Here is a 17594-nt window from a genome sequence, read left to right as displayed (position 1 = left end):
CATTAACATTGGAAAGATGAAGTGCTGAATCATGCCTCCCACACTTTAGAACTTGTGTTCCACTGAGTCTAATTATTTCACACTTGCTACATAAATCTTTGAGCAGTCTATTCCAAGAATATTCATGGCAGGGGTTGAAAAAGAGAAAGTTCTGATGAACAGTATAACATGGGGACAACAGTTCTGGTCAAGCTCACTGGAACCTCATGTTGACTTATCTCATAGGAATGGGATTTTATTTGGCCCCAGCCAACCTCAAGCAAACTTGAAATTGCTGGGAGAGCAATACAGTCAATATGCAGCTGACTGAGCATATAGAAACTGCAAGAAAATGTTGAACATATTTTTAAGCATTTTAACCAGTGTCTTTTGTGTATCTGAAATGAGGTGAAAATACGTTAAAGTCCCACTGGAGCTCTCTCTCCCTTGCTGCAGCCAGCATGCCCTTAATAGAGTCAGAGGGTGTAGAAATAGGAAATTACTTTCTGCTTTTGCTTGGGTACTGGAGATGGAGAGCTACTATTAAAAAAAAAAAAAAAAAAAAAGCAACAAACAAAACCCACAACAAAAACCCAAACCAAAAACCTAACAAAATCATTAACCTACAGCAAAATCAGGAAGGGCATGTATCAAGTACTCCACAGCTCTTAATTCTGAGAAGGAACTTCAGTGCTCTGCCATTGTTTTCCCCTGTGCAATTCTTATCTGACAGGTAGTATCAGTTGCCAGAAACGATGTGGGTTTATTCTGTACTTTGTATTCTAATATAAATGGAGCTGAATACTTGTCATAGTCCTTTGGGCAGGGCTCCCTACTGCTGCAGAGTTTAATATTAAGATTGGCAACACTAAGTTAGCTGATGTAATCCGTTCCATTACAGATATTTATGGCACGCCATATTACAATACAAAGGCAGAGGTTTAGAGACGAGAAAGATGTGACAAGCCAAAAAAGCCAGCCCATTCAAAACTGAGACTGACACTGCAGGGGTCTATTCCCCTTGCTGTACATTCACAAAAATTTCTTTTAATGCCATTAGGAGTATACGTGATGCAAAATTCAGATCAGGCATAAATCCAATGGCAACTCCACTGATGGCAGAGTCACTGCTACACATAACACTACGTCTGAAAGCAGATCTGTCTTTAACATTAGTCAGTGACTCACGGTCACCAGCATGCATTGTCCAAAGTTGCTTCTAGGTTTCCCCATTCTTTGGCCAAACATCACAAGCCTTGGCTTATTGTAGCAATGGGGGGAAGGAGCAGCATGAAGGAGTGTTTGTTCCTCTTTCTAGCAGCCTCTTTATACCCCTGCAGTAGCCCAGGAGCCGACACAGTAATCTGTGAGTTATAACAAGTCAGAAAAATATGTTCAGCTTATTTATGCTTGCAGAGTCCTGGGTATTTCCTTCTTGAATTTCTTGCTTACCCCTAAGTCTCATCAAGCCTTATCAAGCAGCTCTTTCAGATTCGAGGGCAGAAACTGAGTGACTCCCTACCTGTTTAAGAGCCCATTTCTTTCCTACAGCTCTCCTGGAGGATCCGTGGTGTCTGTTGTGCAGAATCAGCACTTTCATTAGTCTTAATGGAGCCTTTTCTTGTGGAAGACACTGGAGAGGCTTTGCATGTAACTGAGGAATTTCTATTAGAGATCATCGAGGAGATGTAACACCCCACACTGCCTGGTGCTTCTGATTTGAAGTGAAAAAAATACTGATAATGTGGTATAGACGCAGTGCTCTGTTTCTGATACAGAAGGGCCCAGCCCAAGAGCTTGTTTCCCTGAATTTCTTCCCTGAAGTTCAAGGGAGGTTGGAGCCAAAGTGCTTAACTGAACAGTCTAATTTTGTGTTTAATTTCTCAAGGATGTGGCAAAATTAGCTTTATGAAACAAATGCTGTTTGCCATACCATTAAATCAGTTTCTTGCCTTTTGCAATGACTTCTTAGTGCTGTTGGTAAAAATAACGTTGCTTTTCCAGTATATCATGTAAAGTGATTTCAGCTGGTTTTTTTCCATTCCTGACCTCTGCAACGCTTGCATTTTAGACAGTTTTATACACTTATTGATTACCTGATGTACTGTTCTAATTTCTAGGAAGTAAGAACACGGCCCTTAAATCATCCAGACTCTTTGAAATGTTTTAATTTCCTCAAGTAAATAGAGCATATTTTGCCAAGAATCTTAAACGTATGATACATGGATCTGATTCCACTTTTACACAGGTCTTGTATAACTCCTTTCACTTCAGTGATATTATTCCTGATTAGCATTGAGAATCTGGGCCAGAATATGGGAAGGAGAGTGGGTTAATGCCATTTTCTCTGACACTGAGTGCTTTAAAAGCACTCTGAGACTGTAAACCATTCCCATTTCTCAGTAAGTGCCCTCTGAGAGGATTGGGAAGGATTGAAGAGTTTTTAACCAGTAAGTCGCTTGAGGTCTTTCACAAATCGGTACAGATTTAGCCATTTCTAGTGCCCCGCTATTTGGTGATTACGTATAGTCAGCAAACTGGTGGTCTCAACCACCAGTGGACAAGCGTCCATGCTACAACCGCTATCAAATTAGCTCCCTTGCTGGCAATCTGGAAGGAGGGCAAACGGAGCGTGGGTCTGGTTCTCTTCCCAGGCTTTGCAAGTTTTCTTGTCAACCAGGAAGGAACGTGTTCTGTAAAAATGCTTTACAAAGTGTATTATTCGCCTCATCCAGAACTGTCATGCTCCAGCGCCTAAATACGAAGGCTGATATTCTCTAAGAACCCCGTCAAACTCCCACACCGTAGATGACTGCTACAAGCTATAAGCACTCCCAAAATAGGGCTGGATTTTCACAGTGATAATTGAGAGCCATAACTTTCCACCAGGGAGGCTCTGTAGGTGGGAGCAACAGCAGAGACAGTAGTATCAACAGAGTCGAGGCTTCTTACCAGGATGTTATCTAATTTTATTATAGTGTATGTATTGTAATCCTATCAAAGTATACCCTTTCTTTAGTGGATGCCTCCTGTACACAGTTATAGACCCATCTTTTGCCAGTGTGAGAAGAACCCTAAGGGAGCTAAGAAAAAGACTTTACCCTTATGACTGCCTTAAGCCCTGGTTCAGGAAAATGCTCACATTCAGGACTGTGCTTAAGCTCTATGGACATTGTTGAATTGTGTTGGCTTCAGTGAACTGAAGACTAGAAAAAAAATGTTCGTGCAGGGTTTTGTTTTCCTTCAAAAGAACTGAAAAGGTTACTCAGTGCTACCACTACTAAGGAAAACCACTCATTAGCTCAGTTCTGATGTAAATATTGGAATATTTAAATGCAAGTTCAATAACGAGAAGCTAAACAGAGAAATATTCTCAGTCACTGTAAGCAATAATTGTTGTTCTTTTGGGACCACATGACCAGAAAGACTGAATCAAAGAACACTTATGGGTCACATTCTTATTCAGTGCACCACTGCCTCAATCAAATAACGCCAGAGTTGCATTGCAGCAGTTGCTGTTGAGATCAGAATCTGCATATAGATATCCTGTCTCTCAAGTTCTAAAAGTACTGTTATATTTCAAGTCAAAGAGAAAAGAGAGAACAAATAACACAATTTATTGCTGCAGATTATTTTTATGCCTGTGTGCTCCATTTAAGAGAATAATCTGTAAATGACTTATTATCAAGAAAAGTTATTTGTTTGCACTAATCAAGCCTTAAACTTGGAGGCATAATATGGAGCTAATTATTTTTAACTAACTAATCAACATGTTTCATTCATAAGTTGGGATTTATCAATATAGCACATGAAAGGAGAGAACATATTATTATTTCAATTTAGATAATATGCAAAAAGCACTATGTTTGTAATGACCTGCTTTCACTGAATATAATCAAGCTCCAAAGCTCCATTACAGGCTGGAAATAGCAGCAGCTTACTTTAATGAGATTTCTGGCTCTGGGCCCCAGCTGTTCTACGCAAGGCTCTCCCTTTGCTCTATGACCTACCAATATGTGCTGTCACCAGTAATGAGACAGGACCTATTTCCTAACATGGGGAAAAATTGGAAAGCATGAGTTCATTCTACTCTGTTGGTGGAAACACACCCTCTTTCCCCTGCAAGGGAGAAGGAGGGGAACGCTGAATATGCAACTTCCCCACCCCCATCCCCCCCTCCCGTGCCAGTGGAAATATGACATGAAACCCATAAGGTAGAGAATTCAAAGGTAAGATCCAAACTCTCATCTGACCTCGTCCCCTTAGCACACAGAAAAACAACATTCATTGGGCACAGCGTCTCTCTCCCCTGTGAAGTACCCCAGCAGAGCACGCTATATTACCCGCAGGCCATGGGGAAGGGGGAACAGTAGTGGTCTTAGGCTCTGAATTTTATGGATTTTGTGGAATTATGCTCATCTCGGAGCCGTGTTGGGAATATGCCAGGAGCCAAAGAGCTGCATTTGATTTGCCTAAAATGGAGCAGATTACCACTGCTCTCCTTTTTAATAAAGGAGATGCAGCCTGGAGACTACAGATTCCAGCAAGCAATGCTCCAAGAGGAGCCGAGCAGCCCAGGCATCCGCTCCGGACACAGCATGGCACACCGGTACCCAGCCTCAAGCGCTCCAGCCTGGAATGCTGCAGTAAGGGGTACCGTGCCTTCCCGGGGGGGAAGAAAAAAAAAAAGACCCAAGCTCATTTTGGTCACTCTGAATTGGACTCCTCATATTGTTCTTTTTGCTTTTTCATTATTATATCCCACACTTTTTGGAAATTCTGTTCTTGAAAATGATTAGCTAACATTTGGAGGGTTTTATGCTATTTTTATCCTTAAGCTGTCACTTGGATTCATTAACACTTTGCACGTGAACCTGGCTTTTTTTTTTTTAGGACAAGAAGCCACTGTTTTTTTCCCCAAATAGCATTGTTAAGTATTTCAGGAATCTAAAATCCACAAACTATTTCTGTGCCCTGAATACAAACCTCTTTGGAAAAAGCCGATGAACATTTTAGTCAGAAAATTGGAAGGTGTGTGCTTAATGCACTTTCAAATTAAACGATTTGGTGCTTTTCAATTTGTCTTTTTGCCCTTCCCAAATACCCAAAGGCACTAGCCCACTTTGTAAATGAGTAGGCTATGAAATCTTATTTTGAGAAATGAAGGTGTCACTGAGTTGCAGTAAAAATAATACTTAGTACCAGTGCACTTTGTAAACCCTCACTAATTGGCCCTTGCAACAGCCCTGATGCATTCCTCCTTTATTAACAGGAATAACCAATTATTTTATTTTAGAAGTAGGGAAAAAAACCTCAAACCCAAGAAACTGAGAAGCTGTTGCTACAGCATGAACAGCTTCTTTGCCATTAAATGCACTGAACAACGACTGCCTTCCAGGTGCCTCCTGGACAACTGGTGGGTGCCCATGGACTGGCTGTCCTGGTACGCCTGGGGCTGGCTCGCCCACTGTGCTCCTGCTCAGCCTCCCAAATATTTGGAAAACGGCACCCTGGCTGTGCCCAAGGCTGTGCTTGCAGGCTAACAGTGTTCACAGCAGGTGACCCTGCCCTGAAAGGGGCTTGGGGCAGCCGTTAGCATACAGACCAGGCGCCACAGAGCTATCTCCCTCTCGCTTCCCCCATGGATGCAATGCTGTGATGCAGCTGGGATCAAAATTTAGGAGCTTTCAGCTTCAGAAATCCCATCTTAGCACAGAGATACGTGAGGCTCTCTGCGAAAGCCTGCAGTGGGTAGACAAATACCCCTTGTGTGCTTTTTCTCTTAGACAATTTCAGAAATAAGATTATAAAATTAGGTTTCAGATTTGTATTTTAAAGTTCTCTATCTGTGTGGAATTTTTTATCCAGCTTGAGGAAGCGGTATCCTTAAATGAAAAAAAGACTCATTTCCAAAGGCCACATCACCAGATTTTGAAGTACAGTGGTAAGAACGCCACTATCTTTGCAACACTACCTATTTCCTCGTTTAAATTATTTATGTATTTATTGTATTTTACATGAGCCATGGAAGCTAGAAGCATTTTTGCAGTGTCAGGTCATTCTAAAGTACATTCCATACGAAGAATAGGGCTGGAAAATACAGTTGTACGTAATACTGTTCATTAATATTACATAATTACTGCACACAAAATAGTTCTCTGGGCAGTGATAAGATTTTTTTTATAAAGACAAAAGACTCCAAGGCAATGTGCTCCATTAAGGGGTTGCCTAACATATGAGGGTGTATCACTATATAGTACCTTCTCCCAGCTGCAGAAGAATGACAAAGCTAGCTTAGCCAAATGAAGCCGTTAGCATGTATAATGTGTTTTATACAAGAGTTAAATGGTTTACTGGGTTTATAAAATCATTCTTTGATATTGCAGTGACCAAGCTGAGACATGATGTAGCAAACAGCAGTTGCAGCTGCATCAGCACAGAAATGAACTGTTGGATGTTCTCTCTGGCCTAGAGAACATTTTCTGCAGTTTTGAAAATTGCTCTGAAAAAAAAAAAAAATCTCGATGTGTAGGTAGGCTAATAGTAGCTACTGACAGCTTGCCTAGAGTTTTTAGCTCAGCCTTCCTGGAGCAATTGTTTAGGATAAAACGTTGATGCAGCTTTTTAGTCCACTGCTTGCCTTTATTATCACTGAATGTGAGCACAGCCCACATCTTACATGATACATTAGACCTAAAGTAATGTGGAGGAACACCGGAGTGACTAATAATGCCACAAATGATCCCTCTGAATTTTAGTATAGCCCAGTGCACCTTTCCTATAGTCCCTGTGCTGTAAGTATAGTGTTAATTTTGACTTTTAATTAATTGATTTACTAAATCGTGTTAACATGCTGTAGACTGTTGTAGGGACAAGACACAACCACCATTATTAATATAAACTGGAGAGCTGGACATCCTGATAAGGCTTTTGACATTGAAGAAATCATCAGGCAGGCCTTGTTAGTTTTTGCTACACAAGATGCAGCTGGTAATTCTGCTGCTAGAAAAGAGAATCTTATCCTCCTTCTGCTCCTATTTTTTCAAAGGCAGAAGATGACTTTAAATGTATGGCAGTGAGACTTGAATTCTCAGTTTCCCCACCAATGGTGTTAAATAGGTGCATCGGTCTGATGTGTAATCGGCAATGTGTGCAGTGTTAACGTTTGAAGTTCGTGTGTTGAGTCACCAAGGGTTCACCTTTCTTTCCAGATGACACCGTGACAGCTGCAATCAGCAGATGCATGAGAGCTGACAGTCCTTTGATTTCAAAAAGAGAGGGTTGCTGGCAAGGCGTTTTCCATAAGGAGTTCCTTCTAAGCTCTGTAAGTCATTTCACTTCTTAGCTCAATAGGACCTTGATTTGATAACACTCAGGGTATATCACAAACGGCACATCTGCTCTCCCGGAGTCTCCCAGGATGAGGGGTGTGACTGAGCTGGAAAGGCTGCTTCTTGGGGATTCCATTTTTTTCAGGTTTAGTTTATCTGTGAGCTCATTCTATTAAATTGTCGTTAACCATTCCACATCTTATGGGTCATATAACCTTACCAAGGCTATGTGGTCTGCGTGACAAAATTGTTCTGTTTTGCCCTGAAGATTTCCCTCTTTGCTGTGTTTCGTTGCGCGTGTAACACTGAAAGGGTGAACGGGCGCTACACCAAACCCAAGCAAACCACAGATCTCAAAGATTGTTTCTGACCGAGTAAAATTGAGCAAACAGATTTTTCTACACCAGTTCAGCCATCCTCAGTTTTTCCTGTGACCTCAGTCACAGTCAAGCACTTACTGGGTGACGTGTTACGGTGAGACTGTCAGAATAAAAGCCGGTTAAGAAATCTACTCCTCAAAGGAGAGCAATATGCTCCCACTTGTGATTTAGTCTCGCAGTGAAGAGGTTGTCAAGCGGGTTGCAGTCCTGGTGGTTGATTCTGGGGGGAGCCTGCCTAGTGCCCAGCGCCATTGACAGACATCAGCTAAAGCTGCCTAAAACGATGTCAGCTGGAGTGGCCAGGGGAATCCTCTCCTGTAAGGTAGCCACAAGAGTTAAAGCGCTTCCAGAAGTGAATCCATTAGATGCTGATAGTGATTAGTGGAAGGTACCACGATGACTAAAAGTACTTCAAGTGTAATTCAGTCTGAAACCCCTTTTAGCTGAAAAGTGTTAGATACATCACGGCTGAGCTGCAGGTATCTGTTTGGTGGATGTGGCAGCTAATCTGGGCACTGAATCTCACAGCTGTATGCGAGCAAATGCTACTGAAAAAACTCTTCTTCCTTCCCATTGAAAATATTCTTGGATATTTATTGTTGCAGTAAAGGGAAATTTAGGATTAGATTTCTAAATTAGTTGGATTCACATTATTTTGGTGCCCAAGGGTTTGTTTGTTTTTGTTTTTTTTTAATTATTTGGATCTTATGTTTCAAGTTTCATCCAAAAGTTAAGTCATGGCATAAGCTACAGGAAAATCAGTGTGTCACTTACTACACGATAAGGGGTTAATTTGACTGCACAAAGACTTGAGCTTATGGCTTGAGTGATTTCAGAAATCTTCCTTATACCATTAGCTATCTGTTGAATTAGAGTAGTAGGGTTTTAGGAATGCTTGTCACTATTTTTGTGTGTCTGTAATGAAAAGCAACAGCCATAGTATCTTCACCACTCCATGGAAACCAGCTTAGTTTTGCAGTATTAGACAGCTGGGAAAGGAAGATTCTCTCCTGTAAAACAAGGTGGTAAATGAAACGCTATTGCTATTAAAAGTAATAAATTTTAAAAGGTTGGACAAATTTTTAAACTGATCATGCAGTTGATTTGATGATTAGTTTCTGCAAAACTTACGTGGCAAATCAAAAAAATCCTGTTGGTTTTCATGCATTCCAAATAAAGTTCAGACACATTGTTTGCAAGTCTCTTCACACGATCTGGCCATCAGAGTGCCAACTTCCTCACAGGTTGCTAAATGCACTTATTTATAGACACTACTGATATTTTTCAGTGGTTATTCTTCTTTGCAACTAATGTAGTGACTGCAATTCCTGCATATTGTTCAGGCATTTTTCCTCAAAGAGGTTGAATAAAACGACACAAATCCTGCTGGGCAGCTGATACCATCAAAATGTCAGCCCTTAAGAAATGTCCCATGGTTTCAGCAAACCATGTTTGTCAAGCAAAGTGATTAGAGTCAGATTTTGGAAGTTCTGCTCATATCACTCAGTTGATCTGCATCTACCCTAACGCACTGCAAGGGTGTGCCTGAAATTAAATTAAGGCCATCTACTCAGTCTTTCCCAAACTATTCACGTAATAGTAATCTACTTCTGGAGCCAGGTTCATAGCTTCTTGACAGAAGTGCTTGTTATCCCTAAATGTGATGATGATAATAATAACTGTATGACTAGAAAAATACAGAGAAAAATAATACTTAGTATCAGATGGGACTCACATAGGTTGCAAACAGTAAACAAAAGGGGAAATTACAACCCAGTAATTACACATTCACAGACAATGATGCTTGCACCATATGTAAACAAGTCCATTTTCACACACGGAACGTATATACGATTGCAAAGAAAGGGTTTATTTGATAAAACTGTTCAGAATGATTGGGTTTGTAAAAGTATCTGTATCATTCAAATTATCATCCAAATTTATAATCAGGTGACTGAGTAGGCTGGAAAGAGTCTTGAAGGAAGTAGTAGTGGACACTCCACTACTCAATGGGTATTATTCAGGACGTGTTTCTGCATGTTTCCTTTTCCACTTGATTTTTCTACATATAGCTATTTTAATTTCACTATTTTTTCTTCTTTAATTTTGAACTATATTTTTATTTGCATATCTTAATTTGTAGATGTGCAAAAAGGGCACCCATCCCAGAAGTGAACAATTTTACAACATGGATCTGTAACAGACAAACATTTTGATGCTTGCCCTCGAACAATCCACATTTCTGTGCAAGAATAAATTTTAAAGCCTGTGTCAGTTTTGGATCCACAGTTGTGCCCATAGACCATGTAACTGTATATACAGAAAGCCAATCGGATGTACAATGTGTGCTGTTATCCATCCAGTAACCGCAGTTGAAGTAAAATTGGAATTTCTCTTTGTATGCCTGGCAGCTGGGGACAACAGAGCCCATTGCTTTTATAGAATTTGCTATGTGTGATGAAGTAATAATCACTAAATGCTTAATAAGTAACACTGCTATATAAAATACATGCTGAATTAATATTTTATATTGTATAACTTGCTGTAATACGCATTCACTTTTAATCCAAAGCTTCCTAAAAATGTATTAGAAACCAGGGCCTTTGTGTTAGTCACTGGGACAGAATTTCTCACTGGGGTGACCTGCTCCTGAGGTAGCACGCACGCACGCACTCAGGCCAGCTTTACACCAGGCTGAGGTGAAGGTATGGTGGTCCAGGAGGCACCACACAAGCCACAGAAAACTTCAAGATACCAGAGTAACGCAGCAAAGGCCCTTTCTTCCCACCACCACCCCAGCTCTGAGAGCTGCGCTCCAGTGCAAATGCGCCTCTGTAATCCCCCTCCCCATAAACACTTCTATTTATAGTGCTTAAAATGTTGTAATGGCCTCATCCATCATCCTGAAAGATGAGACCTGCTGGCTGTCACAGCTCAAACCTCCTGCCCCTTTATTGACAAATACGGCTGAAAATCAGAAAAATCCGCCTGCAGCCCATGCGACAGGCAGCAGCTCCCCTGGCGCTGGGCAGGGAGGACACGGCCGGCACCGCTTGGGCCCTGCGGCACGAACCATCCCTGAGTAACTGCCATTTACTGCCCATTTATTTGTTTCCCTCTGTGCCTCTCTTTCACTAACTAGTTTTTTTGCCTTTTTCAGAACCAAAAAACCACAAGTTATTTGGGAAAGCCTTTAAAATACCTCCGTGAGTTGGAGTTTCAAAAGATTTTTAGAATGACAAACTCAGAAAACTCCCAAAGGTTTCCACATCTTTTTATTATGACCCTCTGCCATGGTATCCCAGTTCCATGTTTCAAGAGCCAAAAAGCAAGTATCACTCAGGTATTGTGGTATTTTCTCCACGTAAGTTGCCCTCTGAACACTGTTACATTATTTTGCTGACTTGTTCCACGAGCAAGATGGTGCAAATGTGGCGGCCTGGGCAGTTGAGGGGGGACAAGGTTCACCTCAGCCCCTGGGCGCCAAAGGGTGTTATAAACAGGCAGCGTTTCAGGTAGGATTTTATTTTTAGATATTAGCCATGACACTGCTGCAGGGAACGACCATCAATGGACACCGGCTTGGGGTGCCCCCGAGCAGCCTGGCCCCGCCGCCAGCCCTGCGCCCAGGCGGACGACCTGCCCTCCACAAAGATGGCCGCTCGAGGCGGGAACCGTTCTCCTCAGTCCAAGATGGCTGCCCCGCCGAGCATTCCGTCTTGACCTTTTGCCCATACTTAGGATGGCTGCCGAGCTGCAGGCGATATTCCAAAACCAAAAGTGGCCGCCCCGGACAGGGTGTTCCCTGCCCCTACCAAAGATGGCGGCACGAAGAGGGGGGCGGGGGCGCGGCGGGGCGGGGCCTCCGGCCGGGGAGCCGGGCCCGGGGGCGGGGCGGGGGCGCGCCCGCCGCCGAACCGGAAGTGCCGCGCTGCCTCCTCCAGCTGGTTGTCATTTCGTGCGGCAGCTCGGTCTTGAGGAGACGGGGCTCGGCAGCGGCCGGGTGGGGAGGAGGGAGGCACCGGCTGCGGCACCGAGGCAGGAAGCGGCGGCCGCTGGGGGGGTGGGGGGAGGGGAAGGAGACAGGAAAAAAAAAAAAAAAAAAAGAAAAGAAAAAGAGGCAAAACAAGGCGGCAGCAGCAGCGGAGGCTCAGCGCGGAGGACCCGTCGCAGCCAGGCTCGCCGGCTACCGAAGCGCCTCCCGACTCTCCGGAGCCGGTGTCGCGGCAGCCCTCCCCCCCTCTCCTGTGGCTCTCGCCTGCGGAGCCTCCCCCCTCCTTTCAGCTCCCGGCAGCAGCGTCCCCCACGGCGACCCTCCCGGTGCCCGGCCGGTTTACATGAGGGGGAAGGAAGCCCGCCTGGAGCCGAGAAGACGCGCAGCAGCTGGGGAAGGACTGCTCCGAGGAGCCGCCGCCGCCGCCGGACCCCGCGCCCCGGTTAGTCCGCCGGGTCCCCCCTCCGCTGCGCCCAGCGGCCGAGCCCCTGCCCCGTAATCTCCGGGCGATTTGGGAGAACCGGTTAAACACCTTCCATGGGGGAGAGAGGAGCCCGGCCCCCCGCCGCCTGCACCTTCCCCTCCCTGCCGGAGGCTGCTCCTCTCCTGAGGTAAAAAATATCCCTCCTGCCTTCCCCGCCACCAGGACTCTTGTGAGGGAGGGGGGACACCGCGGGGGACACCCCACAGCCGGGGCCTGGCGAGCCGAGCCTGCCAGCGCCGCCCCTGCCCCGCTGGATGCCTGGTCCCTGAGGAGGAACAACACACACACGCGTACCCGCCCGGCCTTTCAGCCAGGGGCTCGCTCGTCTGCGGGGAACCCCCGTATCTCGGTGGAAGGAGGCGAGCCCCGCACCAGAAACCACCCTCCCAGCAGCAGTGAGAGCAAGAAAACCTCCTTCCCCTTCCTCCTGCACAACTCGCTGTCCCCTCCCCTCCCTTTTCCCGAACGGTGAATGCTCATTTCTGAGATGTAAATCTGCCTCTTCGGACAGCCAGGACTCATATGAAGGACACGCAAATATTGGATCATAAATAAGAAGCGAGTCTGGCGAGCTCAGAAACCCAGCCCAAAACGAGCAGCATCAAGAATCCACCCTTCTCCTGCACAACTCACTCCCCACCCAACACACATAGAATACTAATTTCCTGAGATAAGATCTTACCCCTTTAAACAACCACACGCGCGCGCGCACACACACACACAGAGTGCATATTATTACTAAATATAATAGGTTAAACCCAGCAGCACGGGAAAAAGCCTCTTCTGCAACTCACTCTTCCTTTTCACCCTTCTGAATGCTGAGATCCTGAGGTAAATTTTTCCCTTACCCACAGCAAAGACTCTTTTTGAACAGGACACAAATATATATTAGATTATAGAGATGTATTAAATTATTCCAGATTTAAATCTATTTTTTGCTGCCAAGGGGTCGGGGGACCAGACGTCATTGTATATTATTTTTTTTTCCTTCCCTCTTAACTCATTTATGGGCGAGTCAAGGCTGCTGAGGAGGAAAAAAACAGGATAGTTAGAATCTCTTTATCCTTATTCCCCAGAAGCTTTTTCTCTTATTGCTGTGCATTTCCTTTAGAAAAAGGAAGCCTCTTATTTTGTGAACCAAAGATTTATTTTTCCCTTCCTCCTGGCCAAAGGAAGGAAACAGACACAAATTGACATATTTAAATAGTTGAAGAGATCTATCTTTTGCAAAAAACGAACATCTTTATCCAAATCTGAAATAAATAGCGTGGAGGGAGAAACTGGAATATCTAGCTAAAAACAGGATACTTACTAATCTCGCCTCAGAAGAGGACAAGGTAAACACTAAACATCAACTTGTTCTTACAGGGAGGATTCAAACCCTAAATATAATAAATGGGGGATTACGGGTTTGGAGTGTTAGTGCAAAACAACACTGGAAATAAGTCAGCTTTTCCAGTCAGATTTCATCCACATCTGCAGCCTCCACACCATCATCAAAATGCAACCCCCAGCCCTGCTGCTTTTATAAATAATAACACAGCTGCCAATGGCAGTAGTGCTGGGTCAGCTTGGCTCTTTCCTGCTCCAGCTGCCCATAATATTCAGGATGAGATTCTGGGGTCAGAAAAATCTAAAACTCAGCAACAGGAAAAGCAAGAGTCCCTAGAAAAACAGCAGCTTTCCCCTGGTCAAAGTCAGGAAGCAGGCATGCTCTCTGAACCTGAGAAAGCTAAAACTGAAGAAAATCAGGGCGATAATTCTTCAGAGAACGGCAATGGAAAGGAGAAAATAAGAATAGAATCGCCGGTATTAACAGGATTTGATTATCAAGAAGCTTCGGGGCTAGGTACTTCGACACAGCCCTTGACATCCACTGCATCTTCTCTGACTGGTTTTAGTAACTGGTCTGCAGCTATAGCTCCTTCTTCTTCTACAATAATCAATGAAGATGCAAGTTTTTTTCACCAGGGAGGGGTCCCTACTGCCTCAGCTAATAATGGTGCTCTGCTGTTTCAGAATTTTCCACATCACGTCAGCCCTGGCTTTGGTGGTAGCTTTTCCCCCCAAATTGGACCCCTCTCTCAACACCACCCTCATCACCCCCATTTTCAGCATCATCACAATCAGCATCAGCAACAGAGGAGGTCTCCTGCAAGTCCTCATCCACCTCCATTCACACATAGAAATGCTGCTTTTAATCAATTGCCTCATTTGGCTAATAATCTTAACAAGCCACCTTCTCCATGGAGCAGCTACCAAAGTCCATCGCCTACACCATCTTCGTGGAGCCCTGGTGGCGGTGGATACGGTGGGTGGGGTGGGTCCCAAGGTCGAGACCACCGCAGGGGACTGAACGGAGGGATAACACCCTTGAACTCCATCTCGCCCTTAAAGAAGAATTTTGCAAGTAATCATATCCAGTTGCAGAAATATGCTCGACCCAGCTCGGCCTTTGCTCCAAAGTCATGGATGGAAGACAGTTTGAATAGAGCTGACAACATTTTTCCTTTTCAGGTGAGCACGCTGTTATATCCATAAGAAAAATAACACGTAGGTGCATTTAAAATGACCTAGAAAGAGTCTGGTGTTTCAACAGTACATCTGATTGTATGACTTAATGCGCTTGCAACTAAAAAAAAAATATATGGCTTACTTGAAATGTCATCGTGTGAATTACTCTCTGAGCTGTGAATCATGGTGGGTTTTTTTCAATAGTGCTAGTCATGTAAGTATTTGTTGCCCACCACTCGTCTGTATTAGCCAGTTTTGTCCAGCTTAATACTTAAGACACATTCAGAAATAGCTGATGAGCAAACATAGTTACAAGTAGCAAGTATATCTACAGAAAGGAGTAAGGAAAAAAGTGCTGCTGCTGCTGAAGGTATGAAAGATCTGAGGCCTTCTAAAGTATTTGAGAATGTGCCATATCTGAGAAAAAGTATTAGGTGATTTTATTTAGTTTTACAGTATCATATGGACTTGTAGTGCAACATATTTTTTGTAGCATTTTTGGAAGCTTTGACTTTTTTACATGATGGTAATCAATGCAGTTTGCTTTCCTCATTAATGACAGCAAATTTTTGTCACAGGCTATTAAATTATCACCAAAAATAGATCTGGAGGAGTGTCAGTTGGTGCTCTCCTATATTTTTAATGTGGCCTTATCCTGGCAGGAGGCAGGTTGTCTGGCAGTTCAATGTCTCCTTCTAGGCTGACTTCTTAGGAATTTGAGAAGAACTGTATAATGTTGAACGTAATTTGCAGTAAAAATTAAAACAGGAGTACTCTTTTCTTCATCTGACCACTAGTTAAAACTAGGTTTTGTGTGTATGTGTGCACCTTTTGTAAACTGTAAGGTGAATCAAAAAAATGAAGAGTTCTTTTACGTTTAGAGGGTTGTTTTTCAATGTTTCAAAGTTTCAAATGAGGGCAAAAGTAAAATTTTCCAAATGATTTCTAGCCATGCTGGAAGAACCAGGGTGACCTACTTTAAAATAATTTGAAAGATCTGTAGATAAAAACTGTGTGATGTCTCACATTGTAAACCACCCTAAAGAAACAGAATTATATTTAATAATGACTCTGTAGATTCAGACATAGGAACAGTTCAGTTCTGCTTTGTAAACTGTTCAGTTTCTGTTTGGTTTGCGGGGCCTGCCTATGCAGCCTTCTGACAACAGAGCAGCTGCTGGCAATAACTTTCTGTCAAGAGACCTTTTTCTACTGCAGAGCTACTAGCTGGTTCAATATCAGGTAGAGCCCTTTTAAATTTAGAATGCATAGTAATAATTGATTTTAATGTCAGGATTAGTCATTAATATAATGAACCTGTGTCCAGCATACCAAATTTATACACTGAAACCATTAGAAAAAAAGGACACAGCTGGAGTCGGTCTTTTTTCAGCCTCACTGCAGTGAGACTTGGCTCACAGTTTAATTCATTCTGTACCCTGACACATAGCTGATGTTCAGAGTGACAGAATGAGACCAAGTGTGTCCTTGCTGCTGTGTGTAAGGCCCAAATATATACTCAGTGATAGAAACATGCTTGGTTTGACATCAAGGAAATTTCAGGAAATTGGCAAAGTCAACCTTGAGTTCTGGGTTGTGTTCCAAACATAAAATATCAGACACACTTATTTTGATCCTGGTAAAGAAATAATTTTTGTGTAGCATGTTGGTATCTGTTTACATAAACACTAAGATGAAGCTGTACATGTCAAGACCAAGTCTGACACTCCTTCATGCCAAGAAAAAGGAAAGTGTTAAGAGTGAAGTGCTTTGCAGTCTGTTACTATCACTTCTGTGAAGAAAAGGGCAGGACAGCAAAACAGGACTTCAGCACTGCAGATCGAGAAAGATGCTGATTAATTTTGAAGCCATCTTGGACAACTGCTTTTTATAACTTTTTTTTGTATAAAGCCTTTAGCTCCTTTGGTCACTTCGTCATTTTTGTGTTGAAAGCATACTGAATTTTTGAATTGCTGGAAACAAATGATGTAAAAATTGACCTTTGATGTGTTCTTTATTTCATTTTATTATGCTGATTGTATGCCTGACTCAAAGCAGAAATAAGTTTTGCTTATTGTATATTTGTGTTCATGCATATATATATATATTTATATGAAGTATCCTTGATGCAATCATGTACTGGACAAGGCTATTTTGTTACTAGAATCTTCTTAGATTCCTGTTTAGGAAATAATTGAAAGCTGTCTTTGCTTCAGCAACATAATGGAGTAATTTGATACAACTATCCCTTTCATTTAATATTTATGTGTTGCTGCTTAAATCATTAACAAGTGTTGCTGCAATCTAGTGAAAATTAGTTTCTTTAGAAGGCAATATATAAACCATCAACTGCAAATATTTTGGGATCGCTCTCTTTTTCTCTCAGAGGTTGTCTTTACTCCAAAGCTTGGTGAAACACAGAAGTCTGTTTTGATGGAAATAGGGTAACCAAGTGTAAGTGGTCATTTCCTCTTCAGAGAGGACAACATTGCATAATGTCCCTATAAACCACTAATGTGAACTGCTCCTCACTTCAAATGTTTTTGCCCATAGACCTTAGATGCTTGTGATGAAACGGGCATTCCAAATAGTGCAGATGAAAGGAGAATACTGCGATGATCTGTTTGGTAATCTTGCAATTTCAGGATTGCTTGCTTGGTATTGAGAGCTGCATGCAAAACATTGTGGGTTTTGTTCTTCATTTGAAATTCTGTCTCGTGTAACATTTCAGAAGTAGCATGTCTGTAGGAACCTCTTGTTGCAGAGATGGAACTGGAAGCAAGGTCAGAGAAGACTGTTACCAGATCTGTTAATGAAATCAAGTTTTGATATTGTGCTTTAGCCACTGGGCAGGCTTCCCCCTTCAAAGATCTTTTGAAAAGAGAAAAGCCATTGTTCTTTGTGTGTTCATT

The 17594-nt window shown here is 42.9% G+C and overlaps 1 protein-coding gene across 2 annotated transcripts in view; it reads left to right on the top strand.

Annotated features, from left to right (window-relative positions):
* The first annotated feature begins 11632 nt into the window (after positions 1-11632).
* CPEB4 (cytoplasmic polyadenylation element binding protein 4) overlaps positions 11633-17594 on the top strand; it is a 45321-nt gene continuing 39359 nt past the window's right edge. The window contains exon 1 of one of the 2 annotated variants that reach the window (XM_037398904.1): positions 11633-14685. In XM_037398904.1, coding sequence (XP_037254801.1) covers positions 13564-14685 — 1122 coding nt within the window. In that variant the 5' untranslated portion in view covers positions 11633-13563. The remainder of the gene's footprint in view (positions 14686-17594) is intronic. The other variant, XM_037398905.1, reaches the window with a different exon arrangement.

This window comes from Falco rusticolus, chromosome 8 (assembly GCF_015220075.1).
Source record: "Falco rusticolus isolate bFalRus1 chromosome 8, bFalRus1.pri, whole genome shotgun sequence".
Taxonomy (NCBI): Eukaryota; Metazoa; Chordata; class Aves; order Falconiformes; family Falconidae; genus Falco; species Falco rusticolus.
The sequence above is the reverse complement of the archived record's forward strand: the minus strand, read 5'-3'. Positions and strand labels throughout refer to the sequence as shown.